We start from the raw sequence: 17,500 nt of genomic DNA, 5'->3' as shown, positions 1-17,500 counted from the left end.
GTTGTATCAAATTACTCAGTACATATTCAGGGTCCTGCAAAGCCACTCGTTTAGTTCAATGACAAAACTCTGCACTGCTTAACCTTCATCGTTAAAGGGTCAAAATCAGCACTCCCAACCTAACAGCGCTGTCATTGCCACCTTCACATGGACTGCAGTTCAAGAAGGCAGTTCACCACCACTTTCTCAGGCAATTGGAGATGGGTGATAAATGCCAGTCTTGCTAGCAGTGCCATACCTAGAGAATAAATTTTTAAAAAATGTAATTTTATGAGGTGTCATAAAATTAGGTGTTAACTGAGGGATAAATATTGGCCACAATACCCATGCTCCTCTTCAAATGGAGCCTTTGGATCTTTTACGTCCACCTGAGAGGACAGACATTTCATCCAAAAGAATACATCACCAACAATGCAGCACTCCCTCATTACCACACTGAAATGTCAACATGGATTATATACACCAGTCCCTGGAGAGGTACTTGAACCCATAAACTTCTGGTTCAAAAATATGCAATTGCATTTAGCTGAACTCAGCTTGTGTCTTCAAAGAAGACTTTCAGCAGATTCACCTTAGGGTGAAATACCAGTAATTACAGCTCTGTCTTTGATCATAACTGAATTCAGTAAAGCTGATCATTTAAAGGCTGGCATCAGGAAGGAAAGATAACCAAAAATTTTTAGAACCAAACTTGTTAGCTAACTTATGTTTAGGGGTTGAGGAAAGCTACACCCCTACCCAGTCTGGCCTACCTGTTACACTAGTCCATGTTACATGGTTAACTATAAATAATTTACTCATGGCAACTATGGATGGAGATTAAATGCAGTCTTACCCACTCATCCATATTCCCAGAACAAATATAACAAAAAAATCACTTGGTTCAGGTTTGCCTCTCAACAGAACCACTTGAAACTAAGAGGAATCTTCCTGTCTACACATGACAATTGGCTGTTCAAATGCAGGAGCAGTGACAGTCTGGACTGATTTTGCTGAGCACCCATAAGCTGACTGGAGCAAAACCTAAGCTGATTTTCTCTTCACCCCAGCCCAGGAGTGATGAGACCAATTATTGCATGACCCATTTGCTGCTGTCTTCCCCACAATGTGACCAAACCAGAATTTGACCCTGGAACCTTCTGATCCATTAGTCTGACATTGGGCAATTCCATTCCCCAGTAGGCTATTAGCAGATAAATCCAGATCACAGTTCAGTGATAGTAGTTTTGTCCCAATTCCCAAAAAGCAACCTTTTAGATGTTTTTTTTTATTAATGATGGAGAATGCTAATGAGCAAGTCAGAGAGCCAGTATTGTAATTAAGGTGTATGCTGATGAAGAAATATGAAATACGGTTCATTTATACGAACATACGAAATAGGAGCAGAAGGACTGCAATGGTTCAAGAAGGCAGCTCATCACCAACTTCTCAAGGACAACTAAAGGTGGGCAATAAATGCTGGCCTAGTCAGCAATGCCTACATCCCATAAATGAATAGGAAAAGAAGTAGGCCATTCATTCCCTCAAACCTCCTCCACCAATCTATAAGATCATGGCTGATCTGTTTATGTTTCAAAATTCCACATTCCCATACCTTTTGATAGCCTTTAATTCCCATGCCTAACAAGAATCTATGACCCTGTCTCCACTGCCTTCGAAGGCAGAGAGTTCCAAAGTCACACAACCCTCTGAGAGATAAAAATTCTCATCTCTGTCCTAAAAGGGCAACCCGTAATTTTAAAAAGTGCCTCCTAGTTTTGGACTCGCCCACAAGGGGAAACATCCTTTCCACATCCACTTTATCAATACTGTTCAGGATCTTGTATACTTCAATCAAGTCACCTCTCACTCTTCTAAACTCCATTGGAAACAAGTTCAGTCTGTTTCACCTTTTCTCATAAGACAACCTGTTCATTCCAGGTAACAATCTAATAAACCTACTCTGCACTGCCCCCAATGCGGGTTGTGACACACAACCTGGGATTTTGCTCAGGTTTTGGTGACAACATGTAGGGCTGCAATGTGTTAGCTGCCGCTTAGTGGTTGAATGCTTACTTCTGGTCAGTAAATCGTAATCTAACCTGGCTTTTTGGTGCAGTACTATGTGAGTGCTACACCAATAGATATGCAGTGTTTTGAATGCTGTTAAACCCACGATCTATTTACACATTCAGATAGACATAAATTATCTCAGTGTAGTTCTCGAACAATTGTCCTGGCCAATGTTTTATTCCTCATTTGGTATCACTAATACAGATAATCTGGTCATTTACCTTGCTGCTCTTTGTTAGACCTTGATGTGCACAAATTACCTGCTGCAATTCCTTGTTTTACAACAGTAACTACACTACAAAAGTACTATGACTCTAAAGCACCTTGGAATGTCCTGGGGTCGTGAAAGGTGTTATAAAAATGCAAGCTTGCTACTTCTTTGCAAATAAATGTACTTCTTGATGGTGTAAATCGCAGTTCTCATCCATTAGTTGATCTCAGCTGTGGTCAGGTTACTTGAACTGGGCTCAACACCCCTTAACTGGAGAAAACTGAGAGTGAGGAACAGGTTAATCCAATCTTCTCTCTAAACCAAAACTAAAACCACACACTATATTTGTACTTCACTGCTGTACTGACCTGAGGTTTGCTATTAGGCGATGAATTAAACCTGGTGTCTTCTAGCATTGTGTGGTTCACTACCTGTGTTCCCCCAACACTGCATTTTTACACTGACCCATCAGGAAAACATAATGGACTAATTGTGACACCTGACAGAAAATCTGCTTTTGGGAATTTTCTTTGTTTCGTGCAAATGAAGACAAGTTCTTGCCAGAAAAATTAGGCATTTAGAAATTCACTACAGGAACGATATTACTGCTGGCTTTTGCACCCATTATTAACCTTCCAAGATAAATCTGCAGGCTGTGAAACTTGCTGTTTTCATTCCACATACAATCTATCCTAGCGTGGAGTACCCTGCCCACCTCATGGCTCTGCTTGCCTTGTGTTCTCTTTTTTTTTCATTAGTTCTTAGGATGTGACCGCTGTTGCAAAGTATCTATTTATTGCCCATCCTTTTTCCCTCTGAGGGTGATGGTGGGCCTTCTTCCATTGTAGTGATTTGATTAGGGCTGTTAAGAGTTGATATGGTACCGGAGTCACATGTAGGCCAGACCGGGTGGTGAAAGCACGTTTGCTTTTCAAAAGAACAGTAGTGAACAAATAAACAATACAACAGCCTTGTAGTCACTTGTACTGGTGTCAGCTTTTTATATCCAGGTATTTTATAGAATTGAAGTTCTCAAACTACTATGGTAGAATTTGAACTGATGTTCTTTGGTTGAGTCCAGAACCTGAATAATCCAGTAACCTAATCACTACACTACCATCCCCACTATTGAATGAAGAAGCCCATTCAACAGAGAGCACGCAATGAGCACTTGCCTCTGGTGCTTAGTTTTATTCATCTTCCCTCCCTTTTCCATTTTTCTTGATTTTTGGTATGCATCAATGTAGTTTCAACTGTTCATTTTCTGTGAATTTTTTTTTTTTTATTTTAAATTTTTGTGAAAGTAAAGGCATTCCTCAAAGATTTGGTTGTCAAGATGGAAGTAAATATTTAATTCAGAACATGAGGGTTGCAATGTTATTGAAAGACTTCATTAAGCATTGGAGTACCAGATAACTCCAGCTTGGCGATGATCATTCTTAAATTTTAATTCAAATCTTGGCAAAGCATTCAAAGAGAACAGCTTTAAGGTATATGGCATGAGGTAGACAAACTCCTCATTGTTTTTTTTTCTCTTTTTTTGTGCTGATTTCAAGCAGAACTGTGACCAAACCACATTTTGCCATGAGTGGAGTTCTGAAACGAAAGTTTGAAGAAGTGGAGGATGACCCCTGTTACTCATCATCTCCGTCATCATCCTCTTCCTCCTCTTCATCATCCTCCTCTGCCGCTTCATCTTGCTCTTTGTCCTCCAGCTGGGACTCTGATGATGACAGCTCTTGTGGTGAAACATGGGCAACCAGAAGTAATGCAGCTTTCCCTTCAATACCATTTACCCGTAAGTACTTACCGTAACACACATCCTATTCACAGTTAAGCAGCTTGATTCAGATTGCAAGGCACTGGTGTCTTCACCATAAATACATCCTCAGAGTAACACAAGGGGCAGAATTTAATTCTGAAACCCTGTCAGCAGGCAAGTAAGTGCCTGATTGGATTTAAATTAAATCGGGCTCTGAGAATGGCCACAGTGGGGTTGCCAGTGAACAGATGCTCATTAAGTCCAATTAAAAGTCTTCAACTTTTACCTAGTTCTTTTCCTAGAACTATGAAACTTCCAAAGCTGTTATGCTTCCCAATTATTATCTTTCTTCTTCAATTGACCTTGGTAATACACAATCTCTACTTCTAAATTTTGTTCAACTTTCCTCCTATCCTTTTCAATATTGGTGACATAAGGCATTATAGATCAAGTGTGGAAGTGTCCAATGTAGAATATAAATACATAAATCTAAATAGTATAAACAGCACAGAAACAGACCATTCAGCCTAAAGGGTTCATGGTAGTGTTTGCTTTCCCATTGAGCCTCCTTACTCCATTTAACCCTGTCGATATATCCTCCTTTTCCTTACTGTCTCATGACTTCCCTGGGTTAAGAAGTTCCTCTTAAATTCCATATTGCATTTATTAGTGACTTATATTAATGGCCCCTAGTTTTGGTCTTCTATACAGATCTGTTTTGTGGTGAAATTTCTCCACTGCCCAATGAGCCAACCGACAAAGAAGATTTAATTATTGATTCTCAATCAGACAAAAATTGGAGGGGAAAGAACTCCAAACCTGATATGCAAGCACAGAGTCTTCAAGCAGATGTTACCCATGAAAACTAGGAGCATCTCTAATAGCTTGTACTGAAAAATGGAAATGCACATAGATGCTCTCATGTCTCTGGGTCATTCTCTCTCTTACTTACTCGTGCTGTCCCCTCCTTTTAAGACCCTCCATTGAAAGCTATCACTTTAACCAAGCCAATATCATCAGTTTTGGTTTAGTGTCAACACTTAACTGGTTACACTGCTAGGCAGTTATTTTGGATGTTTCCCTATGTTAAAGGTGCTATATTAATGCAGTTGTTAGCGAATTCCAGCAACTACAGAGCCCTGCTTTCTGCAAGAGGGGTTTATGTTAAGATTATAAGTAGAAGCTTGCCTTAAAGACTTGGTTGAGAAAGAACTTTTTCACAATAACAAAGGCATCTGATTGCTCTTTTTCCTCTCCTGCCCCATGACACACACACACTAAGTACTGAGGGGAAGGCATAAATCATTCACTTACCACAAACCAGACACCAACTTGAGAGTTTGCCCATGTATCCTGTTACATTGGTACCTGATAGGTCTGTGAATTGGGCAGACTTCTGCCACATGAGGAGACCTGCCAGCCCAACAGAGGTCAGAAACTCACATGTACTTAGGCAGAATGGGTAAATTCAATATATGGAATGACTACGACCAGCAGAGACTAGGAAAATCTATGCTTCGTTAACCAATTTCAATAAGGTCAACAGTAATGGTGCTGAGCCGTATTGGATTGAGGGCAGGGCTGGTCTGTGGTGCCTTAATGATTGAAGTATTTAGACTCGCATGTGGATATATAGCCACTTGGATGAAGAAACAGCTATAGTAGGGTGAAGTACTCTTAGTAGCAGCAGGTTGTCTACCTCTGGTGCTGTATGCCAGTGAGAACTGGGTAGAATTGGAGGAATGTAATCAATGGTTTAAAGATCACCAGGTACTATGTTGTGCTACTGCTGCATTTAAAAAAAAAAACTCATGCTAAAAGCATTTGTAATAACAAGCCTTCATCATAATAATCTGCTTAAAATAGGACTGAAATTAGTCTTCAGTGGACAGCTTGACAACTGAGTTCCTTGAAACCAGCAAACTGTAAGGAAATCTAATTACAGTTGGGCATTTTCTCAGTATTACGTCATGTGCTGAGGCTCCCAGTGTCTAGAGTAGCTGTTTCCTTTCTTTGCCTGTTTTTCTTTAAAAAGAAAATGTTGAAACAAAGTTTTCTAATTTTTTTGCACTTGTTGGTTTAAATAGAAAATGTACGTTATGTTCATTTTCCTTACCCTGATGAATTTGCCATAATTTCTCCCTCTTCTGGAGCACCACACAATGTGCAGTTTATGAAAGCGTGTGCACACTCGTGCAAACCCCATAGAGAAGATCACAATGAAGCTGAAAGTGTAGTATTAAGACACAACCACAGGGCCATAGCCCACTCTTTCCTAAAATCAAGCTCATTGGCAACCTCAACAGCTAAGGCCACTGAAAAAATTTGCACTTCCTTGGGGGATGTTAGCATTAGCCATGGCTCAGTGAAGGCACCCTCTCCTCATGGGTTCAAGGCCCATTCCGGAGATTTCAGGACATAATTCAGGCTGACACTTCAGTGCAGTACTGAGGGAATGTTGCATTGCCAGAGTTAGTGCCTTTCTCACGAAGCGTTAGCCTGTGTCCTCTGTCTATTTGGGCTAAATTTAAAAGATCATTTGGCACAATTCAAAGAAGAGCAAGAGATTTTCCCTGCATTTCTGCCTAACAATTATCTCTCAAACAACAAGCAAAACAAAGATCTGATCATTTATTATAAAGCTTTTTATCATGTGCTGATTGGCTGCTGCAAGTCCTTGTGTTGCACAAGTGACTGCATTTCAAAGAGATGTCCTGAGGTTGCTAAAGGCACTGTTTCAAGGCTGTTTTTCTCCTTACATAAAGTAAACCTAATGACAGCATCCTTGTAATGGAATCCATTAGTAGCTAAATGCTTATTAATGTTCTCTCTTTCCTCCTTGATTTTGCAGCTGTGCCCATCCTGAAGAGATCTAAACGCATGAGAAAGAACAACGTCCAATTTGACCGCGTTGTCGTGTTCTATTTCGCACGATGTCAGGGATTCACTAGTGTTCCAAGCCAGGGTGGCTGCACCCTGGGGATGGCCAACAAGCACAGCTCATGCAGGCAGTACACGCTCGCAGAGTTTGCAAAAGAACAGGAGCTTGTGCGCTGGGAGAAAATCAAGGAACTTTTGAAAGAACAGAAGCTGGATTCTTTAAGGCTGCAGGTATGACACCTGGGAATGGTAGTCTAGCAGTTAGTTGTGTTACTAGATTAGTAATCCAGAGTTGATTTTCAATTCCTGGATGAGGGAGTTGTTGTATGGGGAGATATTGAGTAGAACGGGCCCATCGTCTCCTGAGTTTAGAAGAATGAAAGATAATCTCATTAAAGCACAAGATTCTGATGGGGCTTGATAGGGTAGATACTGAGAGGCTGCTTCCCTGGCTGGAGAGTCTAGAACTAGAGGTCATAGTCTCAGGATGAGGGCTTGGTGATTTAGGACTGAGATGAGGAGAAATTTCTTCAATTAAGTGTTGCAAATTTTTGGAATTCTTCACCCCAGGGAGTTGTGGATGCTCAGTTGTTGAGTGTATTTCATGCCTGTGCTGACTCTTTGAGAGAGCTATCCAATTAATCCAACTCCCCATCTCTTTCCTTTTCAATCCCTTTTTGAGAATTACTATCGCATCTGCATCTATCACCCTTCTAGGCAGTGCATTCCAAATCATGACAATATTCCCCTAAAACCCTACAAATATTTCCAAGTACATCCAATTCCTAACATTTTATTGTTGTTGGATCACTTGTCCTGGTCATTCTTTTGCAATTTTTCTCCCCACTGAGATCAGCCAAGTGAACACAAACAGGACCCGATATGGGCATTTGCCTGGTGTGGCTGAGTATCACATTACCTAGATGGAGCAGAGGACAATACAAGGTTCATGGGGGAAATGAGGTTGCTTTGGTATTCGTCTTGCAAGACACGATGAACTGAGTGGCCGCCTCTTGTGCTGTCAGCTTAAATGCCCAGAGATATTGAGTGTTGCTGAAGGAGAATTGTTAATCAGTGGTTTTAATTTGGAAAAAAATTAACACGTCTCTTTCTCTCACCCCAAATAGTTGACAAAGAATGGTACTGCTGACTCTGAACAGGCTGACAGGCTCACCGTGGACGACATCTCAGATGACGACATCGATGTTGGCGAGGTGGAGCTCGACAGCAACTTCTTTCCCCAGCCATATCCAGCTAAGAAAAGGCACGTGCTGCTGAAAGCAGCTGGAGTGAAGAAAATCGACAGGGAGGAAAAACGGGAGCTGAATGCAATCAGAGTGTCGCGTGAGGACTGCGGCTGTGACTGTAAGGGATTCTGTGAACCAGAGACTTGCAGTTGTAATCTGGCAGGAATTAAATGCCAAGTAAGTGAGCAGCTAATTAAATGCTTAATTTTATACAGAGACATCTGTACGCTTACCAGTGTGGCAAGTGACTTTTTGTTTTTTTACATTACAATTTGACTTTTAATCATGTTTTTTAAATAAAACCTGCAAACCATTGACTTTGTAACATCGATTCAGTCTCTCAGCCTGCCCTTCTGGTGTCTGCATCTCTGAAAAGCAGCTCAAGTATGAACACCAACCCCAATTTAATGGGGTTGGTGGGGGGGGTGCTGCATCACCATTATGCACCCATGGTAATTACCGCTGAGTTAAGTCCATCAATATTTCACCTTCAAGAAAGAGACCTGTATTGCTTTTCCCTCTTCTTTCCCAGCAGGCAGACTGTTGACTCAGCAGACTTGGTGGCACACCCAGATCTTGTAGCCATACAGCAGCAAGGCCTGAAGATGCATTGCTGCTGCTATCTTAATTCTGTGGTAGCTACGAGGAATCATTGCTTGTAAAAAAGAGCACTGGTTTCATAGTAATCCTCCAAATCTATATTAAAAAAGAAAAACCTGTATGGCAGGGTAGAGAGCAGTTTGGCTTCCAACCATTAAAATGTAGGTTAAGTAATTAAGTAGCCTGAGGGGCTGAGGCCTACAATGCATTTTCTTGATTCCAGATTTGTCTATACGCATGGCCTGTCTTGTCAACAGCTAACATATTTTATTGAGCAGTACACTAATCCCTGTGTGTTCCAGATGCGAAATGTTTAATTATATAGAGATAGAAATGTAGACGGTCAACAGCTCTAGTGTTTAGTAAGCACTATATGTTGGTTTAAAATAGCAGCTCTTTATTTTGATAGGCTTTTAAAATAAAGCTTTTCATTATTAATAGCTCCTACCGTATTTTGGGACCCTATTTTGATTTATTGCCACTGTGTTGCCAATGTAGGATGACCTATTGGTTTGGATAGAAGTAAACTAACAATTGAAACTCTGTAAAAGACTTGTCTCTGTGTAATGCCCCATCAAGATTCTAAATGGTCTCCAAACCTTTGTGCAACAATTTGAAGATTGACTGGTTATGGTACACTTAAAAGTCCCACAAACTGCAATGAGGTACAGAATTAAGATACATGATCTAAGTGAATAGTTGAAGATGCTTGAGGGCCTGAATAGCTACTACTGTTCCTATGAGATTAATAACATGTGAGTGTTTGAAGAGTATTCTCCAGTAAACAGACTGTTCTATTTGTCTTCAAGTTGAATGTGCATGGGTTCTTGTAGCAGCTGCCAGTGGGTCAATTGAGGTCCTTAAGCAAGTGATTACTTCCCACTTAAGATTTCCCTGTGCAGGATTGCTCTGAATGGGGATGGGGTCCCTCCTTAATGTGTCCCCAGAAACCTTAGGTGGCCCCTCCGCACCCCCCAGCCAGGTTGCCCTTTTTCCCCCAATGGTCTCGCAAACCCCAGCCCCTCACCCTCCTTTCTGAGACCTGGCAGTTAGGTATCCAGCTAGACCCCAACGCATCTTTCTGAGCCGTGACTTACTGCTCATAAGAGGTGAAAATCTCTCCTCCAGCCTATTAAATGGCTGTGGAGCAGCTGGTGTTCCTCTGTGGGCTCACCTAATTTCCCCACCTCCTGACTTTTGAGCCAGGAGGATGTGGATTATGTTATGTTTGGTGTCATTCCTAGCACAAAGGAAGATGGTTGAGGTTATTGGAGGTCAATCATCTCAGTTTCAGGGCATCACTGCAGGAGTTCCTAAGGGTAGTGTCCTAGACTCAACCATCTTCAGCTGCTTCTCCTTCCGTCCATCAAAAGGTCAGAAATGGGGATGTTTGCTGATGATTGCACAATGTTCAGCACCATCGCAACTCCTCAAATACTGAAGCAGTCCGAAGCAGCAAGACCTGGACAACATCCAGGTTTGGGCTGATGAGTGGCAAGTAACATTTGTGCCACACAAGTATCAGGCAATGACCATCTCCAACAAGAGAGAATCCAATCATCGTCCCTTGATGTTCGATGGCATTACCATTACTGAATCCCCCACTATCAACATCCTGAGGGTTACTATTGACCAGAAACTGAACTAGACTGGCCGTATAGATACTGTGCCTACAAGAGCAGGTCAGAGGCTTGGAGTTGTGCGATGAGTAACTCACCTCCTGACTCCCCAAAGCCTGTCCACCATCTACCAAGGCACAAGTCAGAAGTGTGATGGAATACTCCCCACTTGCCTGGGTGAGTGCAGCTCCCACAACACGCAAGAAGCTTGACACCATCCAGGACAAAGCAGCCTGCTTGATTAGCATCACATCCACAAACATTCACTCCCTCTGCCATTGATGCACAGTAGCAGCAATGTGTCTACAAGATGCACTGCAGGAATTCACCAAGGCTCCTTCGACAGCACCTTCCAAACACATGATCACTATCATCTAGAAGGACAAGGGCAGCAGATAGATGGGAACACCGCCACCTAGACATTCCCCCTCCAAGTCACTCCCCATCTTAACTTGGAAATTTATCGCCGCGTTTCATTTGCTGTCGCTGGGGCAAAATCCTGGAACTTCCTAACAGCACTGTGGATGTACCTATACCACATGGACTGTAGCAGTTTAAGAAGGCAGCTCACCACCACCTTCTCAAGGACAACTAGGGATGGGCAACAAATGCTGGCCCAGCCAGCGAAGCCCACATCCTATAAATGAATAAAAAAAAGAATCTGGCACCTTGTATAATTCAGCCTACTGTTGGGGGAGGGGGTGGAAATGGCAAGAGAGAGAAGTCTTTTTCAGTGGGCTATCCATTAAAAACTTAATTTGGCATCTTTACTGAAGACATGGGGAAATGAGACCGGAAGAAAGCCTGTTTCTATATAATTAGATCGCTGTAGTGATGGAGTTGGTGATTTAGGCTAGACAAGAGTATAAAAGGATAAAAAAAAGGGAGATGGATGGAGTTAAGATACTTAACCATAATCTAATTGATTTGCAGAACAAGCTCAAGGGCTGAATGGTCTACTCTTGTTCCTATATTATTAGATGTTCCTTAGTGCTTATCTTGTACATTTTTATATTGTACAGATGGATCGCATGTCTTTTCCCTGTGGTTGTACAAAGGACGGTTGTGGTAACACAAAGGGGAGGATAGAGTTCAACTCTGCCAGAGTGCAGACACACTTCATCCACACCATTATGAAGTTGGACTTGGAGAAAAGGCAACCAAATGGTGAAAATAAAAATGGAGAGTCAGACATGCCACACCTGGAAAATTCCCAGCACTATGGTTACTCAGCAGACAAGGCTGCATTTCAGGACAGAAGTGCCTCCTTAACACCAGCCTTTCACTTCAGTGAGGAGTCAGATGATAGCGAAGATAACAGCTGTAGCAGTGACATGACTGACTCCAGTTCATCAAATTACAGTGAGGAGGTAGATGAGGGAAGTAATGACCATTTCCTGGATAACGCACAGCAGTCTCATCAAACAGCAGACATTGACGATGATGGACTGGCCCGAATACTCCATTTTAATGATTCGGATAATGAGTGTGGTAACGATGCCGAGAATCAGGATGGCTTTCCTTACTTTAACCCATCAGATTTTTTTTGTGAGACTGGTGACCAGCACTATAACATGGAAAGCTTCAAGTTCAACACTGAGTACTACACTAATCATTTGCCCAGCTTGGATGAGAATGCTAATCAGGAGGGCAGTTTCCCACTGGGTGATGTAGCTCCAACACAGGGTAATGGCCATGTCTATGCCCCAGCTCACTGCTCAGAGCAAGCCACGAAAAGCTATACTGACCTCAGCCTGTCGACTGACTCCTTCGAATTTTTCCAGTCGTTCTCAGAGTTCAACTATGGATCTTTTCACAACCCACAAAAGGACTACGAAAACACGGACAATTGTCCAACACTGCAGTTTCAGTTCCCTGGGTTTCCCAGTTTCTCTCAGACTGCCGACTCAGGCAGCTGTTTCCTGGAGTCTCTGATTGGTCTGGCTGAGCCAATCACAGCAGACTCATTCCCAGAGCCTCCTACACCTTTCCCAGACAGTCAGCATCTCGAAGAAGCCATCAAAACATCCATTATGGAAACTGTGAAGGTTTGACTTCAGATTATTGAAGTGACTGGTTCCAAATTTCTTTTTCTTTTCAAAGATTATTGATATATATCTTTTATGAAATGACAGATGTATTGGGGGAGTGGTTTCAGAATTAATTGAAATTATGAGTCAAGGAATCATTCTGCAGTAATTAGCCTTCAATTGTATTAACCATGGATCCACTGAGGCTATAAATGGCAAAATGATTCTTCAGCTTGGAGAAGTGGGAGCGATACTCCTGACTATCAATTGGTAATGATTTGTATGAGAGAGCTATATATTGTTTAAACCAGAAAGATAATTGGACCCTGAGTTTATTGTAATAGTGACGTATCCATGCCGAATATCGGTGGTACTTTAGTGAAGAGTGGGACAGAAATGATGACTTACTGATGACACTTAAAGTGGAAATGGAAGAAGTCTCAACATGTTTGGCTTCTTATCAATGGACATCTGGCAGCTAAAATTATTTGGACAATAACTTAACATCTTTGTGACCAATCCTATTCAAAGAATCACCTTTGTTTTCTTCAGCTCCAATCACCTATCCTGTACTACGTGATGTATTTTGTGTTTGTTTTTCCTCCACCCCTGTATGAATCCTGAAAGCAACTACTCACGCTAGGCTACAGTTCAGTGTTGCTGCTGGACCTTCTTAACCTCATTTCAACGCCTGTGCTACATGAGCCTACACAACGAGTGCTGGCAAGCTGTTTAAACAGCCACACCTAACGCTATGCTCTTATGCCACTGTGTCCACATGCCCTTGGTGAAGATCACGATAGGGAATGGGTACTCTGACCTACACAGATTGAAGCTCATGGGAGCACCCCATTTTTTACTTTCAGCCTGACTCAGATCAACTAACTCAACCCAAATCAGCCGTTGAACCTGGAATTCTCCTGGCATTTATGCTTCAGTATTGCCACGAAGACTACATTGTGCACTAAGCCATTTTGGTAGCCCCCATATTAGTACATTATGACATGTTAGAAATGAGTCTTGTTCACATCTGCTTTGGATCAAGTAATTATTGATAATTAGGAAAATTATTTTTCAAGCTGTGAAAGTTGCCCCTTTTATCTCAAAGTGAGAGTGATAGTTGAGATTGTCCAGTGGAAGCGTGCATTGAGGTTGTCTCGGTAACACAACATGATTTTATATTGCACCTTTAATGTGGTAAAACATCCCAAGACATTTCAAAGGAGGGTGATCAGACAAAACTTGACAGCCACATAAGGACATGTACAGCAGGTGATCTATATCTTAGTGAAAGAAGTAAGCTTAAAGGACATCTTAAAAGCATGAGCGAGAGGTGTGTAGGTTTAAGGAGAGAATTCTGGAGTTTAGAGCGTAGATGGCTGACAGTGGTAAGGTAAAAGAAATTACCACACCATGAAGGACCAGAACTGCAGGAGTGCAGAGTTCTCACAGGGTTGTAGGGCTAGAGGAGTTTTCACAGATAGGGAAACATAAGGCAAATATGAACACGATGAGAATTTTAATCATCCCGGTTTTTGCACTCCCTCTGATGCTAAGATTCCAACCTATGTGGCAGAGCAAGTTGTCTATACAATTTGGTCTGGATTCTGAAACTAAAGATCGTAATTTGATACTAAGCTTCAATTTTGCGATATCTACCAAAAGTAGATGTGCAGCATCTAATGCAATGGTATGTATCACTTGTGCTAGTGACAAGAGCATTGATGCTGTGCCAACCTTTAAATTTATTGTATTAGTTAACTTCCACAATAAGAACATCTTTGACCTCTTCTTACCGTTGTCCGTTGGATGCTAACCCAGCGTCTCATTCACTGGATGACTAGAACTTGGGTATGCAATAAATGTACACATCACTGGTAAAAAAAAGAACAATTACAGGATTCAATCCATGTAATCATTGTATGATTAAATGGGATTGAATCTCTGCATCCTTTGACAACAAGGGGCTGCAGTCCAATTAATATTTATTTACTGCAGGCAGATTGTACAACTGGAATTTTAAACAAAAACTGGAAATGCACAAACAGATCTGTCAGTGTATGAGTTTTAAACGTAACTGTTTGAGTTCAAGTGAAGTTTCTTCACTTAACATTGCAAGACTGAAAAGTCAGGCCACTGATTGACCTGTTCTCCATTTCCAGCACTTTTCCTATTTTATATATATCCCTACAAGATAAAGATTCTTTGAATGGCTAATGCACAAATTGACTGACTTACTATGCAAAGTCTTAACTACAGCCGAGCCTAGCAAATTGCAATTTGTAGGTGCAAAGTACATTGATAAAGCCAACTTGAGACAAGGTCTTAAATAACAAGAAGTTAATAAGTAACTTTGTAATACTGTACCTTAAGTATTACATGTGCAGTTTTTATTTATTTTGTACTGTATTTATTTATTTTTGTACATGCAGTACTGCAAGAAGCACTGTGGTTTAATAATGAAACAATGGAAGTGCAATACAGCCTTTCAGTAGCACTGGTCTTTCTGATCATTACACTGTTATGATAACTGTGTTTGCTCGAGCAGTATTGTCACTAGTCGTCTTGGTACCAATATGCTACAGAAAAACAAAATTTCAAAAAACCAGCTGCATATTGCAGTTTTGACCATGCACTTTTTAATCCCACACCTTTTTTAAATTTGCCACCTTAGAGACGCTCCTATTTTCACCAGCATGAGACCTGTAACCACCTGTACTCTATCCTTGTGTGTTATCCACAGCCTAAAAAATGTAATTTCCACATAAGCAAAGTTCAGAGGGACAAAAGCTCTGAATGTTGCCTGGGTATTTTTCAACGCAAACTTTGCCTATCAAAGGATCACTAAAAATTCTAGTGACAGCACTGCTTCAGTCAAGTGAAACACTTTATCGCAGATTCTTGGCTTTTCTCCAAGAACTCTGCAAAATGTTTTAAGATTTGAAAAGTACCTTTTAGTAAGAAACCATTTTTTAAAAATAATTAAATACGTGAATTACATTCAGACTTTGTGCTTTAGGCTGTATTTTTGGCATGAAGGTCGTAGCTCTGTAAAGGTGCTAGGGATTTGAAACCTTTAATTATTTAAAATTCCACAAAGTAGCTAATTTTTTTTAAGCTTTACAGTTTATAATTTATTTGAAATTCTGTGAGGAAGTAGCATGCATGGTTCAGCCCAGTGTCTAATATGCAGAGGAACTATAAACATTTTGTAGCAGAGGGGACAGGGTAGAATAAAAGCAATAAGACCTGAAAGATGGAGAATGCAAATTAAAAAGGAAAGAATAATAAAATTAAAACTATTACACCAATCTATTTTCCAAAGAGCTCTTTGTTTTGTTTTGCAAACGTTTAGTGATCCATTTTTTTCTAACGTATGAACTTTTAGTCTGTTAAATACAGAGAAGTCTCATCAATTTGAAAAGAAACTGCAACTGTCTACAGACTCTCATGTTTTTGAAAGTGAAAAGAAAGGATACTGTTGGGTAAAGATGACAATTCGTTCAATCCCAGTTTGTACAAAATTTCCCACTATTTCAATGGGTTAACGTGTTAAAAATAGTACAATAAGGAGCTCGGTATGATGGGTTAATTGTTTCTACTTGACATTTCAGTTCAGTTGGAGGAGGGCTTTTTAGATGCAGGAGGTGAGTCTGTGGTCAAGTTAATATTTTTTCTTCAACCCCCTGAAGTTTCTCTGCATAAACAATCTGGACCAAGCAATATGCAGTTGTACTGCCTTTAAAAATCATTAATTTATTTTTTTTTGTTCCCTTTCAGTTGTTTGTGGCAAAAATTGAATTCCGTTCCTTCTCAAAGGCACTAGAAATCTGTAAATAAGTTAAATCTCACTCCATTGTATGATTCATTTTTTTGCCTGACTGTACATAAATGAAAATTGGTATTTATTACAAAACTTAATGTTATGTATTGAATTGATTTGTCTGTACATCTCCCATTTGCCTTCAATATGTAAATAATATATATTAGACTTCAATAATTTTGCAGAATGGTACGATGATTTTTTTAAAAAAAAACACATTTAGCTTAATCTGTAAAATATGTTGGTGGATTACATGCTATTCATTTCATCCAAGCCGTATGAAACCATTTTCATCATACTTTTAAATAATAAAATTATATATGCAAGAAGTGCAAGTCTTTGATTCTTCCTTTCAGTTTTCTTGTGTCTTTGTGCCAGAGTGCATTTCCATACTTGCCAGCCATGTCCTGGTACCTCACCAAGTGGTTGTTTAACAACAGCAGCATCAGTCCTCATGTGAATTCTTGGAATTTCATTGCCTACCAGACTGTGGGGAGAGGGAGTGAGGGAAGTTGTATCCTAATCTGATCCTTTTGTCGGTCTCCACAGACACCAGCATGTGTGCGCACTTTCCTGCAGAGTTATTAGATAACAGCAAGCAGCAGGAACCATGCTACTTTTCTTTTTACACTTGCTAAGCCACATTGGCCAGGATACTAGGAGAATTTTGTACACTTATTTAAAAAATGCATTAGTATCTGTGCTGAGCATCTGAGGGGAAAGAACAATTCTTTGGCTTATGGTTTACCTCTTCCTGAGCCAGAGGGTGCAGGGTTCAAACCAGCCCTGGAGATTGGAGGTCAGGACTTAATCTCTGAATTCCAGTTTCACATGCAGAAGAACATTTGTATTTGGTGGATGAGTGCCCACTCATGGGAGCTATGAGATACTCCAGTTGTATAGGACTAACCACCCTATTGCCTGGTATAAGGATGGTTACAGCCATTGTAGGAGGGTTCACATTGCTGACTGTTAATCCTCTGATGGAAATGTGTGAAGATACCAAAACAACTTGGAGGTAGGTGGGAGATACAAAGAAACAAAAATCAAACTTTTTGAAAGTTGTGATGAGAAAGATGAGGAATTGCTGATAAAGAGAGACATCTAAGCTTTTTGTTTTGCACTCATCAGGATAGTAAAGAATACTAATAAGGGGAAACAACGATTTATACTGTATGTGAAGAGAGTGCCAATTGGTTGGCAAGTGGCATTGCCCTGGAGAATTCACCACTGATGGAAACTAACAACTGCTTGAAATTTAAACCAGGCAGCTGGA

At 40.7% G+C, this 17,500-nt stretch overlaps 1 protein-coding gene across 1 annotated transcript in view; it reads left to right on the top strand.

Annotated features, from left to right (window-relative positions):
* Positions 1-16,553, top strand: part of csrnp1b (cysteine-serine-rich nuclear protein 1b) — a 30,960-nt gene extending 14,407 nt beyond the window's left edge. The window contains exons 2-5 of the mRNA XM_041189065.1: positions 3,823-4,061; positions 6,877-7,136; positions 8,033-8,329; positions 11,394-16,553. Coding sequence (XP_041044999.1) covers positions 3,848-4,061; positions 6,877-7,136; positions 8,033-8,329; positions 11,394-12,425 — 1,803 coding nt within the window. The 5' untranslated portion in view covers positions 3,823-3,847 and the 3' untranslated portion in view covers positions 12,426-16,553. The remainder of the gene's footprint in view (positions 1-3,822; positions 4,062-6,876; positions 7,137-8,032; positions 8,330-11,393) is intronic.
* Positions 16,554-17,500: the final 947 nt, after the last annotated feature.

The sequence above is a fragment of the Carcharodon carcharias genome, chromosome 6 (genome assembly GCF_017639515.1).
Source record: "Carcharodon carcharias isolate sCarCar2 chromosome 6, sCarCar2.pri, whole genome shotgun sequence".
NCBI classification, from domain to species: domain Eukaryota; kingdom Metazoa; phylum Chordata; class Chondrichthyes; order Lamniformes; family Lamnidae; genus Carcharodon; species Carcharodon carcharias.
The sequence above is the reverse complement of the archived record's forward strand: the minus strand, read 5'-3'. Positions and strand labels throughout refer to the sequence as shown.